The 19104-nt window shown below is 29.6% G+C and overlaps 1 protein-coding gene across 1 annotated transcript in view; it reads left to right on the top strand.

Annotated features, from left to right (window-relative positions):
- LOC111055981 (SPARC-related modular calcium-binding protein 1) overlaps nt 1–19104 on the top strand; it is a 90338-nt gene continuing 71234 nt past the window's right edge. Inside the window, exon 1 of the mRNA XM_039431339.1 lies at nt 1–289. Within this exon, the coding sequence (XP_039287273.1) occupies nt 125–289 (165 nt within the window). The 5' untranslated portion in view covers nt 1–124. The remainder of the gene's footprint in view (nt 290–19104) is intronic.

Raw genomic sequence — 19104 nt, 5'->3', positions numbered from 1 at the left:
GAGTGACTCGCGCCAGGCCGCCAGCGCCAGTTCAAACTCCGATCCTGTTCCTGAACGGTCTCATTTCTTTTTTTCTCTCTTCGTTCGTTCCGTTTTCGAGCTCATTCGTCGCGCTGATCTCGAGATGTTTGTGTCGGTGTGCGCGTGGTGCTTGGTGTGTTTGTGTGTGTCGTCGTCAGTGCTGGTCTTGGGTTCGAGTCCTCCTCCGCTGGACATTATCTCCAGCCCTGCAAACTCGACCACTGATAATGATAGCAGTGTGAACATTGTTACCAGCAGACCTGTCAGGGTAAGTTCATAATTTTTTTCAAATGCAATACAATTTTTTACAAAGTTATAATAAGTGTAAATTTATAATTATTATTTTTTTAATATTCAATAAGTTTTCACTTATATAAGGGTGAATCCATTTAGGGTATTCAATAAAGGTATTGAATTTTCAGACCTCAAACCTCTATGGGTAAGTACATTATTTTCAGAACATATCACTTTATAAGTTTTCATAAATGTATAGGGTAATAGGACAATTTCCTGGTCGTTACTGTGGATAGTACAACATAAATAAACAAGTGACTTCATTACGATTGGAAAATTACTTTTAGATTCTTTGATAAGAAAAATAGCCAAGTAACTTCATTACGATTGGAAAATTACTTTTAGATTGTCTCTTTTCTGTATAGGGCTACTTGTAATATAAATAGAAATGAAAATTGAAATCTTAGTACCCTTTTTGAATTATTTAATCCAAACATGTTCAACATTGGACCTACTATACCAACAATAATTTATTGACAATGACAATAATTAGTGAGGGGTACTGAGTAATTATAGTTAGTGAGTAGACCTACCCATGAAGAGAAATACGTACAACCATTGGGAGGAATACTGATGAATCATTATTCAATATATAAGTGATAAGATTTATTTCATGATAATATAATATCAAGTATCGGTTAATGTTGATTATAACTGATCATTATTAATGTGGAGTATCTATAATAAGTCTATGGAAAATAAATTAGGTGATCAGTCAACGCAGGAGTTATTACTCAAGAAGCTTTTGTTACAATACTTTTTCCTCAGGATTGATTATCCCATCAATCAACTGACTTGAATGATACCTAACTTTTGTGCTGTGTTACAAAGACGAAAATCTCTTCAAAACTAAGAAATTTTATTTGTTTCATACATTTCCCAATAAAAATAAATAATGCATATTATTTAGAAGAAAATGTAAATTTGAAAGCTTTAAAGAATTAAAATTCAGCTTGAATTTGAATAAAAAAAATTTTTTATAATATTCCCCGGTTAAAGTGAAAAATCGAGTAAATTTGTCAATGTCCATCGTTAAGGAAATCCCCAGAACAACAATCATTATTAGCGTTTCAAAGTATTATTCGAATGAGATTTTCCAGAATGAGAATTTAGTTTATTACCTTCGTAAGTTTCCACACAAAAGGCTGTATTAAGAGAGCTTTTCTTTAAGATTTTCCACGGTATCATATAATGGAAGTTATAGATCTGCTATCCAAGAATAATACTATGGTAATTCATAGTTCGCATAAGATCTCATAAAACAGTGTTTTCGACTTTTACATTATTTTATCTTTAATAGGTACGTTAAGAATTATGGTGATGTCACTCTCTAATATTCATCTTCGGATTTTGTAAATTAATTGTATTATCGGTAAACAAGAACTTACTGATAATGTGATAAATGATAATTTATTCTCACTACTTCTCCCAATTCTATGAGAAAACGATTATTTTCTCGATAAAACGCGCTCTTATACTTTAAAAAAGTTCTCTGTTAAAGTCTGAAACAAAACTGTCATTGATCTATCGCTCCGACCCACTATTGTCTTATGAAACCCTTAATTTTAATTATCGCCGGTTCCCCATTCAAGTAGGAAATACTATCATTCATTGAAGTTCAAGTTGAAAAATACTCCACTCTGACGTCATAACGTAGATCAATCTCAATTGGAGGAATCCATCCACACAATAGTTGAGACAAATAATCATTAGACAAGATGAATTATTACGACTTCTACAATGTTGCTGTCATCTAGGAAAGTCATTAATTTTGTGATTATTTGTTAGAGCTACTTGAGGATTATGCTGGTAGCAGCTCAATGTGAGGGTTGATTTTTTTAATTTTCTTTATTGACCGAGCGAAGTGAGGTCTAAGATTCAAGTCGACGGTTTGGCATTTCTCTTAATGTTTAAATGTTGCGCATTTACGGCGAAACGCGGTAATAGATTTTCATGAAATTTGACAGGTATGTTCCTTTTTTAATTGTGCGTCGACGTATATTCTAGGTTTTTGGAAATTTTGCATTTCAAGGATAATATAAAAGAAAAAAGAATCCTCCTTCATACGCCAATATTGGAGTGAAAATCAGACTATAGAATTATTCATCATAAATCAGCTGACAAGAGATTACACCAGATGTGTGGAGAAGCCAGTCTATTGCTGTATTTCCATAAGGTCTAAAGTTTCAATCAGGTACCTGTGGATGAGAATACTGCGTGAGGTCTACTGTTCACAGAACTACTAGTATATCAACTTCAATTAATTTTCTAAATTAACTTCAAACTGTCACTGTCACTATTCCTTATGGATAGCGTTAATGCCTACCATTCAACTGAAACTGACAGTTTGAAGTGAATCCCAGTATGATAGTGTAAGATATTGTAATGAATATCCATAATGAATGAAACGAGGTAAAGTTATCAAATCACTTGACTTATTCGTATAAAAGATGTGAGAAACTAGTCTCGGTTTTTATAATCGGTCTTTTTTTATAAAGAATTTCTAAGAACTGTCTTTGCCAAGCAGGCTTTGGTTGCTGTTTTAAGCAACCAATAACATTTTTTTTTATTCAACGATAGATTGCTATCTTGTCTAGGGACTTATGAGCAACTTTTTTCTGTCCTATAATACTAATAAATGCTTCATACCAGAGAATCCTCCATAGGTCTCCTATTCAAATTGTAATATTATTAGTACACTGCTTATGACTGTACTACACAGGTAGGTTTCACTCATTTCCACTGCTCTGCTTTTCACTGGACACAAGACACTTGAATCAGCACTAGACCAGTTCAAATGGCTTCTTCCTTTTCAGCCTCCTCACCAATCCTTCATTTTCCAGCAGCTGGATTGCTTCGATGTTGTCGTGTTGGTGGAGTCAGGCCTCGTGTTTCTCTGCATGCCTCTGTATTTCGCTGCATACCAGGTCGTCTTGCAGGTCTCTGTGTAGGTCGCTGTTTCTGACGTACCAAGGAGCATCAGCAATGTTTCTCAGCACCTTGTTTTGGAAGCGTTGTATGACTTTGATGTTACTGTCTTTGGTACACCCCCAAAATTGTATACCAGACGTCCATACTGGCTTTAGAATCTGTTTGTACAAGAGTACTTTGTTTGGAATTGATCAGCCACCAGAGTCTCTTCTATTTTATTCCCATCTCTTCTCTCTCCTTCTTAACATGGACCTTCCAGCGAAGCTTCATATCTAAGGTCATACCTGGCATCATTGGCAAATGGTACTATTTGATTTTAATGGTTATTGGTATGGGTTGAACCCTCTTGTTGATGAAATTTATATGAACTGATTTTGCTTCATTGACCAATAACATTAATAAATAATCAGAATCATTCAACTATCCACTAGATTGTTCTGATTGGATCATTTGGAAACGTTTATAAATCCAACCCTTAATCTTGAATATAAAGCAGTAAAATGTATAATATGTTTAAGAGAAATGGAGCTAAATGATCAGTAGTTGGCTGACATATTGATGTGGATTGGCCAGAGACAAACAAATACGCTTATCCTTTCTCTATGGATTGGCTGAGCCAAGACACGCTTATAGTGGGCGGAGCATTCATTCTACTTCAGCTGAGAGGCATAAGTGACAGCTCAACTATCTACCAATCATGTAGCTTCATTAATTTGAACTGTTTACAGTATTCTGCTACTCCTTATTATGATTTAAGTTCACCAAGAAATTGATAAGGAATGTCTAATCTGACAACAAAAACTAGTTTTTGCATTTCCAATAAATAATTTATTTCAATGAATCAACAGTACCTATAGTATGGTGATACAAAAATAAGTTATAGTAAGGTACCCTTTCAGTAATCTTAGAATCCTTTCACGATTATATAATATTGAAAACTTCAAGCTCTACAATCTGAACACATATTTTACTAAATTAATTTAAAGTTTTAGTTGTTATGTGTCAATGTTTTTTCAATTTCCATGAGTTTCTCGATTCAGTTTTCAATGAATCAACTATAGTATAGTGATACAAAAAATAAGTTATAGTAAGGTACCCTTTCAGTAATTTTAGAATCCTTTCAGGATAATATAATATTGAAAACTTCAATCTCTACAATCTGAACACATATTTTACTAAATTAATTTAAAGTTTTAGCTGGTATGTGTCAATGTTTTCTTCAATTTCCGTGAGTTTCTCAATTCAGTTTTTTGCTGTACTGTGAATATACCATAATCATAATCTAATCATCATAACCCATTATCTAAATTTAACGGAAGGTACATAGTAAAGTTTCACAGACGATTAAAATTTTTAATGTTTCAAAACCCGGAAATATCACGAATTTATCACATCAACATACAATACACAAGTACTGCAATTTATTGCAATCAACTAAAAGCATTTATCAGGAGCAGTAAATGTCTACTAGCTCTAATCTTTAGGCTAGAGATGTTCTATATTTGCATCCGTAATCTCCATGTCAAGTTCCTGCTAGCTATTTAGCAACAAAAGTTGAGATAAGTTCGTATTTTCAACTAGAATTGTAACTTTATCTGGAATATCCCATTTGAGGCATAATCGCGAAACTCCGTTCCTTACTTAGAATTCTACGTCAGAATGGAAAAGCAACTGAATAAACAATCCAACCCATAGAATATTTGAAAAACTCAACTGCATAAACAACCCAGCCCATAAATTATTAGAAAATCAACTGAATCATCAATCAAATCTATAAATCAGTTTATATTTCCAGATTATTCCTCGATATAGATGCTGTACCTATAAATGATTTGTATTCTATTCCTATCAACATACAGGCCTAGAATCAAATGATAATGTACTTCTGCAAATATCAGATTCATAAATTTTCTCGGAATTCGGTTTGACGAAAATCATTTTCCATTCTTAGAAAACTTTTGAATTCTGAGAAACGGGTGTGCTATGATTCATGATAGGAGGAATAGATCTGCTTCTTTTCCTCTTTCTTTCCATTTCTTTTTTCGTTGTTAGATTTGTCAATTTATCTGTATCAATCCATTCGTTGTCAATATCAATCAAACTATTACAAGAATATGCTATCCAAAGCTTGATGTATTCAAAATAAGCTCTAAAATGTCCTGATTTGAAGTAATAAAATTTTCTAGGGAATCCAAGAAAAAGGAAAAATCCTACTCCAAAAAAAAATTGAAGCCCTCTAATCAATTCAAATCAAATCAATTTGTTTTCCATTTTTTACAGTATATACAGAGCATGAAATTATCATAGTTACGGAAATAATTACCAGATAACTAAAAATCACAATCATACCCTGAAGATCATTACAAAAAGTCATTATTATGGAAAATAATCCCAAAGGTTACAAAAACCTGTTTGGGCAGAAAAAATCTACTTAAAAGAAAAAAGAAGTGTTACAGTTAACACAAAGCAAATTAAGAAAGAAAAAAATATATAACTAAAAAGACAAGAGAAAAGGTAAGAGAACTTCAGTATCATTTTAACATTATTCAACATCAATTAAATAAAGATTGTAGGTAACCCCCCTTGAAACCCCTGTAATAGGTAAATATAATATTATAGGATGACGATCACACTCTTAATTTTTTATAAAATTTTAACACCTACTTAGTTGCACTCAAAACAGTTTCCATCTCCGATATTATATGTTTTTGAAGATTCGCAAAAAAATCTAAGAAAATATGTCTGTCAGTTTGTGAGTGAGTAAATGATCAAATTTTAGAGTAGATTACGAGATCTGACGCAGTTGATTTTAGTGACTTATTATTATTAGCGTATGACTTTGAATGGTGGGGAGACCCAAAGGTAGTTCCACCTCGCCGTATATAGTCCAAAGTTCCCTAATGGGAAACCGGACACTAAGGTTATAGTCAGCACAATACTTTAAATTTACACTTTTCACTTCGGAATAGAGTTCATTTTGATGTTAAAAAGTCCAAACATATACAAAACCGAAACAAAAAACAAAACCACTAAGCCAAATTTAGAAAATATTAAATTTAGACAATAAATTCAGAGCCGAAAATTTATAGCACGTTACAATTTTGCCATGGCAACCAGACTTAAAATTCTTTAACAGAGTATTTTCAATAAGTAGGCCTATTTCGTGAAGGAAAACTTGATCGGAGACAGTTTGTTTTCAGTAAATAAGTGACAATTCCATAATTTGATCATGGAAAAAATAAGCAAAGACAATTTGTTTTCAAATCGTACACGATTTTCTCACACCTGATGACTCATTTTTCACCGGAACGATAAACTTTCATCGGAAGAAAAACTATTGAACTCTCATCTACAAAGTGTCTGTCCCCATGGGAAAAAAGTTGCTCAACTGTTTCTATGGATGCTGGCTGGCGTAAGTCAATATTTCTTTTGAAATGAAGCCATACAGTCTGGCCTAGCTGCAGTCAATCAACTTGAGTAGTTCACGTTTACTGAGTGTCGGCTGCTACATAATAAAGGCTCATCTCAGTTTTTCGTGCTTCTTCGTCTTGTTTCTTTTGCGCTCCTTGTCTTTCACTCACTCACGTTCCGAGTATCAAGCTCAAAGAGCAATAGACTCTTTCGATGACGTCATTTGGGACTGAATTGAGATTGAAAGGGGCACAGTTAAATCAAATAACAGTGATGCCCCTGAAATGCTCGAACTAGTTTCAATAGATAAATCAAATTAAGTAATAGTACTGTTATAGCATAGGATAAAACAAAAGTTGATAAATTTTCATAAGTCAAGTTTTCTCTGCTATTAGTAGTTGACAGTTGGAGCAAGTCAAGGCGGTCATCCATCCATCGTAGTTTACTGAGCGACCGTTGCTCATCTGATTTTGTGAATTCAATTTCAGGGATTTTGTTATATTCATCATTATTTGCGTGTTTCGGATGGACACGTTAAGCCGTCGGTCCCGGCTGCCTAAAAAGCAGTCGTTAGGTCATGTCAGAGGCCCTGAAATTGATCAGCTGCGACCTGAAAACTCTGACACCAGACCTGAGCCAGCCAGGTCACTCGATATTATTATTATTTGCTTGTAATTAACAGATTTGCTCTAGTAGCATGCACTGATCATTGTATACGAGTAGTTCTGTGAACAGTAGATCTCGCGCTCAGTAAGTTACATTGACCTATTGTTATGTTTTATCAAAAATTAATAAATAATTTATAAATTAAAAATGTCTAGAAAAAATCCTAAATAAACATAGAGCTTTCTGTCCTATCGTACCGTGACGTGTCGTCCCGGAATGTGTGTGAGCGCTGTTATAAGGTCTGACTGCCGTCGATACGCGCCAATTCAATCAACCCATCAGAGAACATTCTGTGTTGCCGTAAAATCGGTGTGTTGAAATGAACAAAATAAACTACAATAATGCTGTTTACTACAAACTTCATTTCTCACTTTTCATGATTTTAGAAATCAATTTCTTTTCAATAATATTTGTTGCAATTTTAATCATCAGATTAAAAAAGAAAAATGTAAAAAAAAATGTTTCTATCAGTAACTCCAATCTCCAAACTAGAATCATGGCTTCAGCTTATGGAAAGATAAAGTTAGTAGACAACTGTCTTCTAACGTTGATGGAAAGATACATTTTCAAGATGTTCGATGTTTTTGAACGGGTAGTATCATAGTCCACTAGACAGCTGATTTATGATGAATAATTCTATAGTCTGATTTTTACGGTAATATTGGCGTATGAAGGAGGCTCCTTTTTCCTTTTATATTACCCTTGAAATGCAAAATTTCCAAAAAAAAAATTGTATATACGTCGACGTGCAATTTAAAAAGGAACATACTTGTCAAATTTCATGAAATTTCATGTATTACCGCGTTTCGCCGTAAATGCGCAACATATAAACATTAAGAGAAATGTCAAACCGTCGAATTGAATTTTAGACCTCACTTCGCTCGGTCAATTACAATGATTTTTGTTATATTCATCACTAGTAGGTAACCCGTGCTTCGCAAGGGTCTATTTTAAAACTGAAAAATGAAAACTTGACGTAATAAAAAATTTGAAATTTGAAAATAGGCCTATAACCATCCTCGGTTAATGAAGAATCTTTATGCAAGTTAATATCAGAGTCTTTATATATTTAAAATCAATCAGTCCAGTAGTTCAGACGTGATGATGTGTCAAACATAATTTTCCTACATCACGAATGCTACAAACGAAGGCCAATGATAGGCCTACAGCATGAAGACTATGTCCATTTCATTTGTACTGGTGGCAAAATTTTACATTAAAAATAATTATTTGATAAAATCCAAGTTCAATTGTAATGAAAACATAAGTTTCGAGGGATAATAATACGTTTCGAGGGAAAAAATTAAGAACAAAAAAATTGGGAAGCATTAGGATTCGAACCCAGGAACCATCGCTCCGTAAGCTAGCGTTTTACCGTTGCGCTACACTGTAACAGCATTATAACATCCTCATAAAAAAACACACTTTGGGCTATGGAACTTCATGTACGGTAGCATAGATGAATTTGAACATCAATTCTGAAAAATCTAGAAGGAAAATTGAAATTTGGGCTTCCAGGTGCACGACATTGATATTTTTAGAATCTATGTTAAAAATTTGGAGATCTAAATCATTCCCGTTTTACCGGTATGCAATCCACAAGTTGACATGTTTTGATGCGAACACAGGAACAAACACAACCCTACTCTCTCTTATTATATAGATTATTCGCATGTAATTTACAGATTTGCTCTAGTAGCATGCACTGATCATTGTATATCAACGTGATTGAGCCTACGTTGAACATTTTATTTGTAAAAATTCAGAAGATTTACATCTCTAGCTCGGTTCAATATTTCCTGATTTCTTCGCACTGAAAGATTGGCGTAGAAGTCACCAAATTGGAGTTTTCATGTTGTTGGATCATTCATTCAGTCCGATTATTGAGTTATTTTGTATACTGTTAAACGAGCAATTTCTGTTTATTGTATGTTTTTATGTTTATATATATATCTGTATGTGACCGGATCTCGAAAACGGCTCTAACAATTCTCACGAAATTTGGAACAAAGTAGGTTTATGATATGAAAATTCAATTGCACTAGGTCTCAACCCTGGGATAACTCGCTGAAGGACATTAAAAGGATAAATACGTCCTTGGAAAAACAGCTGGAAATTTTGTCGTCTGTCGATACCGTAATGGGAGTGAGTGAACGTGTGCATGTGTGGGATCATTCAGCTGATCTCACGAGAATTAAAATTCAGCAAGAAAAACTTATTTTCGTTTATTTTTCTTTTCTTAAAAAACATGTTTACTTCAGAAAGTCCAAAATGGTAACTAGATGCTGTTATTGAAGAATACAAACTCCCTGTATGTGTGAGTTGTATGTGTGTAGTTGTGCTACAATATTTTCTATGATTGAATAATAATTTCTATTATCTAACATATCATAATTCAATTTTCTTCTTTATTTAAGTTATTCTTTTCATTTCAATACAATGTACCTAGCCAAATCTAATTTCCAGGAATTTCTCTCAAGTTATGATAATTTAAATAATGTAATTACGAACTCAAACAACTCACAAACAGACCTGCGTGTCCATGTGAGTGTTGTTTCAATTATATCTCTTTATATATTGTTTATACTGTAAATGCTGGAAACAAATAAATTTTATTTGATTTGATTTGAATAGTACATAGTATATATTAACAAATATTGTAGCAAACATAATATATCATTCTAAATTGAATTCATAGTATATCTATTTGTAATATTGATGATGTGTTTGTTTTTTGAAGTGTGAATAAATTGTTATTTTGATGAGTGATAGTAGCTTAACCTAGATTTTGATTTGGACTGTAGAATAAATTTGAAAAGGGACAGTTTTGGGCATATGCCTGTTGTGCCTCCTCATATATCTGTGAAAATAATTGTACGACTGAGAAAATGAATAAATAAATATAAACTATAAATTCAATCTTTCGTTACAAATTTTCTATGCTTTTACACTCTAGAGCAAAGCTCGGTCCCCCGATATTGATTATATTATGAAAGATTTTGGGACTCAACTAACCAAATGTGCAGAATTAAATCCCCAATATTCTACACGTATAAAATACTACTTCTAAAATCTACTCCTTTGAAAAGGTTTTGGAGAAAATTCAAGTTTATCGTAACGGTCAGCGGTGAACCTATTTCAATTGGAATATAAGTTAGATGATATACTGCGATTGTACCGCTGTTTGTTAAGAAATTAATTCTGGTTATTTTGTAAGTTCACCTATAACTGCTTGCTTTGAATTGCCCATTAGTAGGCTAGTTAACTGTATTGAAAACTGGTTTGAATAGTAACGGGCAATTGCAATGTGAAATAAGGCTATTTTGAGCTAGTCGATGATTTAGATCCAAGTGTTGCTTACACAGAAACATAAAAAAATTAATATTTTTCAATTAATCTACTACAGCAACTATAATCTGAAATTAAGTTGTGCTTTCGCCAATTTCGATCCTGAGATTGACCCTGGCCTAGTTGAAAATTCAACCTACAACTGATTTGATCTATTTCAAAACTCTTGGAAAGTACACGGTCAATTATTTATATTACGTTATTGAATCTCGAACACTCCAATTTTATGAGTTGTCCTGTAATTTTCTTTAATTTACTCCGTTATTCTAGATATAGTTGAGGGAAAAACAAATCGTCTTGCCAAACATTTTCATAGAAAACGACGTGATATTGTTGAAACCACCAATTCATTAAAAAAATAGTTGATATACTATTTCTGGTTGTTACACCGTTATCAATCTCTAGTAAACTGAAAGCTTAATATTGAGCAGCAGAGTATTGTTTTCAAAATATTTGTCTTCCTGCGTTGTTTCAATAGTCATGTTGTAGTATTGAACGAAAACGACTTGATATTGTCAAAACAACTAATTTATAAAAATAATTTGAGATACTAGTTTTGTTTGTTACACCATTATCAATCTCTAGTAAATTGAAATTTTTCAAATTCAGAAGCAGGATATTCAGTAAGGGTGAAGCCCTACGATTGGTCATTAGCTGTTGACCAATGAAGGTTGAGCTCTACTGTCATTGGCCGAGAGTAGACACGCCCAAGCATTGAAAAATATGGTCATGAGAACTGTTCAGTAGAGCTCAAAATTCATTAGTTGGTTATGAGCCAATCTTGGAGCTTCACCTATACTTAATAATAATTATATTCTGCTACTCATTGCTTTCAGTTTACTAGAGATTGATATTGGTTTAAAAACCGAAAAGGTTATCAAGTCGTTTCCATTCAATAGTGATATCCACCATAAAATTACCTCCTCAATATAGAAAGACAAAGTGCCGGTTGCACAAAAGCCGGTTAAATTTTAATCGTGATTAATTTCACGAGAACTAACCAGAGAAGACTTTCTCGAAAAGAAAGCTTCTCTGATTGGCTTTTGTAGAATTAATCTCGATTGAAATTTAACCGGCTTTTGTGAAGCCGAGTCAAATATTTTGAACCATATCAATTTTGTGTTTGATTTGAAACAGTGATGAAAATAACGATCGTAGAGTTGTCGAAAAACTTCAAAGTTAATGGTGCAAATCATGTTCGTCTTTTAAAATACACAATTACTATTCAATCGAACAGTGAAATCTATACTATAATAAAGGAAAGAACTGGCTTATACAGGTATGGAATGAGAAATTCATGAATGACGCATCATCACGTCTGAACTACTGGACAGATTAAACTGAAACTTTGCACATAGATTCTTAATTAACCGAGGATGGTTATAGGCCTATTTTCAATTCTTCAAGATTTCATTACGTCAATTTTTCAGTTTGTCAAGTTTTAAAATGAACTCTTGCGGAGCTCGGGTTACCTGCCAGTTTAAAAAAAAATGTCACAGAGATAAAACCTGATAAAAGGTTGAAAATGAGACTCGGATAGATAACTTGTACTGAAGGTTGATAAGCAATTGAAACGTCAAAATAAAATATTATATTTATCACAGTTGAACATGTTCGGCATACTAATTTCAAGATGGCGCCTAAAAATTTAAATACAATTCCTGTCTTCGGCGCCAAGTTGACAAGGAAAGCACAGTTAGCGCCGCTTAATGATCTCAAATGATACTTCTTCCAGCTCTCCACCTATATAGATTTCCAGTTGTATATCTATAGTGAAGATATTTATTCAAACGTTTGATTATATTGATATTATTAATACGAAAGTGGTCAAGAATGACCGAGAACTTGGGCCTACCACCAGAAGCGGGTCATGAATTATTCATGGCTAAATACAGCACGATTGAGAGCAGCTGGGTACTATCACTGAAGCTAGATTACCAGGAGATGAGATCTAGTTTTCATTGTTGACACTCATGGTTTTCGAATGGCAGCAAGAGCTCTTTTGATCAAATCTTCATAAACATTGCTTGAAATAGTTTATTTTTCAAGTAAAATCAGTTGTAATGCAAAGGGAACCACACTTAGGATGTGCTATTGGATTAATATGAATTCAGGATCATGAAAAGGAGAGTTCTTCTGGTGGAGTAGCTCTTGATCTATTACTTATAGACATAGCTCAAAATATTGTTTATTTTTCAAGTAAAATTTGTTGTAATGCAGGTGGAACCACGCTTATGATGTGTTATTGGACTAAATTTAGGAACATGGAACGGTTTGGGCTAGCGCCTGCATTTCCGTTCCGTATTTGCATTTTGATTTAGATTGATTTCAACTATTGTCATTCAATAAATTAATAAAAGAATGAAAGTGTTCATGACTATGAAGTTCATGAGAAAACTGTGGAAAGTGCCTATCTGAACAACACCTAGGAAGAGACAAAATGGAGACTTAATTAGATTATTTGAAGTTGTAACAATGACAACATCACCAACATGATGCCAGTATTGTAATATCGTAGATCTTCATCAGCTTTAATTGAACATTTATGCAGTTTGCAGGGAAGGGGGGAATTCATGTTTCGAATATTAAGTTATTGTTTCATACGTTATTTTCAGTTCAAACGAGAATTTGTATCTCATTTTTAGATAGATTTGTAGAATACCTTCTGTGCGTTCAAACTGTTGATTTTCCAATCTTAAAAATCTGGTGTGGCGCACTCACACAACTTTCCTTGCCGTTATGAAAATTAATCAACTGACGCTAGTGTTCCCGCGCATCTCAAGTATTATACTATTAAAAGATATGAGCCAGCTGGTGACAGGACAATAACGCTGCAGACACATGAAGTCTGCTATCTGTTCATAGTGAAAGATTTAATAGAATCAACACTTGCCAACAGTTTGCAAATTGAATAATCTTGTTTTCTCGAACTTTAAGCTTATTTCCAATTTTAGGTGAAAATGTTACTGGACATTGATTGTAGAAATTTTCATGCTCAATCATTTCCACTTGGAATATTTTGTTTAAATTGTATCTGAAGCCTCATAATTGGGAATCTAAAATCAAACTTTGCATAGATGGGGTGAAGCTCCTGAAATTTTTACAGATATGGGACTAGTGGCAGTTGATAGAGCTTATCAATGACCTTTTCAGGTATAAATTTGATCAAAATCGTTGGAGCCGTTTTCGAGAAAAACCCGAAAAACTCTGTTTTTGACAACATTTTCGTCATTTTAGCCGCCATCTTGAATTGCATTTGATCGGAATTGTTCGTGTCGGATCCTTATAGGGGAAGGACCTTAAGTTCCAAATTTCAAGTCATTCCGTTAATTTGGGAGATGAGATATCGTGTACACAGACGCACATACACTCACTCACACACACACACACCACACACACACACACACACACACACACCACACACACACACACACACACACACACACACACACTTATTTTATAAATTTTTGAACCCAAAAATACACACAACTTCTATCACTAAGCACAGCTGTTATAATATCAGCACAGCTGATATGGCGAGCGAAGCGAGCCTGACTGCTAGATATAATATTCCCAGGGTGAAGAGCAGTGCTAATCAAATTTTCCGCGATAAATGCATTTAAATCTTCAACTTGGTGCAACCTAACAAAGTCAACTCAACTTAATGTCACCTGACAAAATTATTAATTAGTTGCCAGTTAACAACTGTTTCGGAGAGGTACTCTATCTAGATTTAGTTCTATAGTACTATAGTTCTATAGTTATATGACAATACTACCCACTTATGGAGCGATCAAATTTGCAAAAAATTATATGTTATTTTCAATCAAATTTCATCAAATTTAGTCTAATTTTAATGAAATTTAATAAAATAATTGATAAATAATAAAATTCAAGTAAAAAATTATAAATTTTTCAATCATAAAAAATACTGTTAAGTATCAGAAAAATTTTTGGAGTGACTTTTTTTCAACAAAAATTAGAAAATATCATTGAAATTGAATAATTGAGAATCATTATAAATTTTAAAAAATTATGAAAATTCTCTCATTTCTAATATAGGATATTTATCATCATCTAAACCTAATAAAACTATTTTATTTTAAGTTGATTAAATTCTTTAATAGATTTTTCATCAAACATTTCTAAATACTTTTTTTAAATATGTTATAAATTCTTCTAATTCAACTGACATGAAACATCCATTTTTGTTTGATTTTTTTAATATTAAAACTTCATATTCTTATTAATTTCTAACTCTTTTATTTTTTTAGTTATCTTAATTTTTCCATATTATTGAATTGTTTTATTAATGAAGACATTTTTATATTTCTATTTATATGGAAAAAATTTTAAGATATTTTATATTTTTATAAATCATTAAATTGATGTTTTAATTTGTTCCATTTATTAAAAAATTTATTATATAAAAACGTACATCCATCATCTTGAAAAATACTATTAAAAAAAACAAAAAAAAAAAAAACAAAATAATCCAAATGGAAATATGATCATATTTTTTATTAAAAAAAACAAACAAAATAATCCAAATGGAAATATGATCATATTTTTTTATTAAAAAAAAACAAAAAAAAAAAAAAATAATCCAAATGGAAATATGATCATATTTTTTATTAAAAAACAAACAAAATAATCCAAATGGAAATATGTCATATTTTTTATTAAAAAAACAAAAAAAAAACAAAATAACCAAATGGAAATATGATCATATTTTTTTATAAAAAAAACAAACAAAATAATCCAGATGGAAATATGATCATATTTTTTATTAAAAAAAAACAAAATAATCCAAATGGAAATATGATCATATTTTTTTATTAAAAAAAAAACAAAATAATCCAAATGGAAAAATGATCATATTTTTTTATTAAAAAAAAAAAAAAAAATACTCCAAATGGAAATATGATCATATTTTTTTTATTAAAAAAAAAACAAAAAAAAATAATAATCCAAATGGAAATATGATCATATTTTTTTTATTAAAAAAAACAAAATAATCCAAATGGAAATATGATCATATTTTTTAAAGGAGTTAAACAAATTATAAAACAAGATATAGAAATTATTAATAAAAAATATAAAAATCCAGTAGTATTCCTTATAAAATAGAAACAATTAATTTAATTTACCAAAAATGTTAAAGAATTAAAAAAAAAGAAATTATTTATCTAGTTTAGATAAAGATATCGATATAGGAGAATTAGGATTAATAAAAACTAAAAATGTTATACATTAGTTTTAAAAAAAGAACAAATGTTAGAAGTAAACTATATCCATTTACAATAAAAGAAATAAATTTAGTTAATAATGCATATTTAGTTTTACTAAGAAAAGATTACAGAATTCGAAGAAATAGAGATTAAAGAAAACAAGATATGGAAGAAGATTTAATTTTTTATTTTAAAAGACATTGGAAAAATTTCGAAAGATTATTAAAAATTTGAAAATATTACAGAATGTTATTTATCTAATTATTGGTTAGAACAAGAAATGGAAACTAAAGAAATAGATCTAAATTATAAAATTAATATTAAATTAGATAAACTTAAAACTACACCAAATAAACATAAAGAAAGAATTGTATTGTTGCTTAAATAATTTCTTTTACAAAATTAAATTTTTCTGGTACTTCTATATTATTTTGTTAATATTCTAATAAATCTTTAGGATACAATTTATTATTCCTTCTATTCTTCTATAAATTATCAATAAAATAATATCCAAAGAAATAATAAGGTACTAATCTATTATTTTTTCTAAATCCCAAATAATATAAACATTATATCTAAATAATTATATAATAAATACCATAATTCTTATTTATTTTATTCTTGTTATATAAACTTGTACATCTTTTTTGTAAGGTGCTAAATCTTTTGGAATTATTATTTATACATTTATTATTATTATTTTATTATATAAATATTTAGAATAAATGGAGAGATAAAGATTATAACCATAAACTATTATCTTTATTTTATGCTAATAAAACACATTACCAAAGGATTAGAGAAAGTATAAATAGTTTATTAGATGAAGAATACCAAACAGAAAATTTGGTATAATATTAAAAAAAGATGGTTGTGTTCTATTACTGTATATGATCGAGAAGAAGATACATTTAAGAGTTAAAAGAATTAGATAAAGAAGAAATATCTAATTATAAAAAAAAATATTAATGCTATTAATAAATGTTATCCAGAAGATAAAGATATTAAATTAGCTACAGGTAGTGGATTATATTTAGAAGATATTATTAAAAAAGTAGAATAATAAAAAGTTAATTATTAAAAATTGAAAAAAAAAAATAAAAAATGATAATTGATTAATAAATGAGTATTAAATACAAGTGTTTATACATTCTTTTTAAAACTAAAAATACACAAATTACTTTGGAATGGTAATACCTAAACGTATTATTTAACATTAAACAACGTTAAAAATTATAAAAACGATAAATTAACATTATTTAAACGTATTATTTGAACATTAACATTAACGTTAATAACGTTAATTTAACGTTGTTTAATGTTGAATAATATGTTTAATAACGTAATTTATCGTTGTATAATGGTTTACGTTGTTTAATGTTAAATAATCGTTTAGGTATTCCAAAGTAATTGTGTATTTTTTAGTTTTAAAAGAATGTATAAACACTTGTATTTAAAATACTCTTTATTAAATCAATTTATCATTTTTTATTTTTTTTTCAATTTTTAATAATAACTTTTTATTATTCTACTTTTTTAATAATATCTTCTAAAATATAATCCACTACCTGTAGCTAATTAATATCTTTATCTTCTGGATAACATTTTTAATAGCATTAATTATTTTTGTTTTATAATTAGATATTTCTTCTTTATCTAATTCTTTTAACTCTTTAAATGTATCTTCTTCTGATCATATACAGTAATTAGAACACAACCATCTTTTTTTAATATTATATCCAAAATTTCTGTTTGGTATTCTTCATCTAATAAACTATTTTACTTTCTCTAATCCTTGGTAATGGTTTATTAGCATAAAATAAAGATAATAGTTTATGGTTATAATCTTTTATCTCTTCCATTTATTCTAAAATATTTTATATAATAAAAGTACTAAATAATAAATGTATAAATAATAATTCCAAAAGATTTAGCACCTTACAAAAAAGATGTACAAGTTTATATAACAAAGAATAAAATAACTAAAGAATTATGGTATTTATTATCTAATTATTTAGATTATAATGTTTATATTATTTGGGATTTAGAAAAAAATATAGATAGTACCTACTATTTCTTTGGATATTATTTTATTGATAAATTTATAGAAGAATTAGAAGGAATAAATAAATTATATCCTAAAGATTTATTAGAATATTTTAAACAAAATAATATAGAAGTACCAGAAAATTTAATTTTGTAAAAGAAATTATTTAAGCAACAAATACAATTCTTTCTTTATGTTTATTTGGTGTAGTTTTAAGTTATCTAATAATATTAATTTTATAATTTAGATCTATTTCTTTAGTTTCCATTCTTGTTCGAACCAATAATTAGATAAATAACATTCTGTAATATTTTCAAATTTTATAATATATCTTTCGAATTTTTCCAAGTCTTTTAAAATAAAAAATTAAATCTTTCTTCCATATCTTGTATTTCTTAATCTTATTCTTCGAATTCTTGTATCTTTTCTTAGTAGAAACTAAATGCATTATTAACTAAATTTATTTCTTTATTGTAAATGGATATAGTTTACTTCTAACATTTGTTCTTTTTTTAAAACTAATGGTATAACATTTTAGTTTTTATTAATCCTAATTCTCCTATCGATTATCTTATCTAAACTAGAATAACTAATGTTCTTTTTTTTTTAGTCTTCTAACATTTTTGGTAAATTAATTAATAATGTTTCTATTTTATAAGGAAAAACTACGGGATTTTTATATAATTTCTATATCTTGTTTTATAATTTGTTTAACTCCTTTAAAAATATGATCATATTTCCATTTGGATTATTATTTTTTTTTTTTAATAAAAAAATATGATCATATTTCCATTTGGATTTTTTGTTTTTTTGTGTTTTTTTTAATAAAAAATAGATCATATTTCCATTTGGGTTATTTTGTTTGTTTTTTTAATAAAAAATATGATCATATTTCCATTTGGATTATTTTGTTTTTTTTTGTTTTTTTAATAGTAATTTTTCAAGATGATGGATGTACGTTTTATTAATAAATTTTTTAATAATGGAACAAATTAAAACATTCAATTTAATGATTTATAAAAATATAAAATATCTTAAAATTTTTTCCATATAAATAGAAATATAAAAATGTCTCATTAATAAAACAATTCAATAATTATGGAAAAATTAAGATAACTAAAAAATAAAGAGTTAGAAATTAATAAAGAATATGAA

The sequence above is a fragment of the Nilaparvata lugens genome, chromosome 6, assembly GCF_014356525.2.
Source record: "Nilaparvata lugens isolate BPH chromosome 6, ASM1435652v1, whole genome shotgun sequence".
Lineage (NCBI taxonomy): Eukaryota > Metazoa > Arthropoda > Insecta > Hemiptera > Delphacidae > Nilaparvata > Nilaparvata lugens.
The sequence above is the reverse complement of the archived record's forward strand: the minus strand, read 5'-3'. Positions and strand labels throughout refer to the sequence as shown.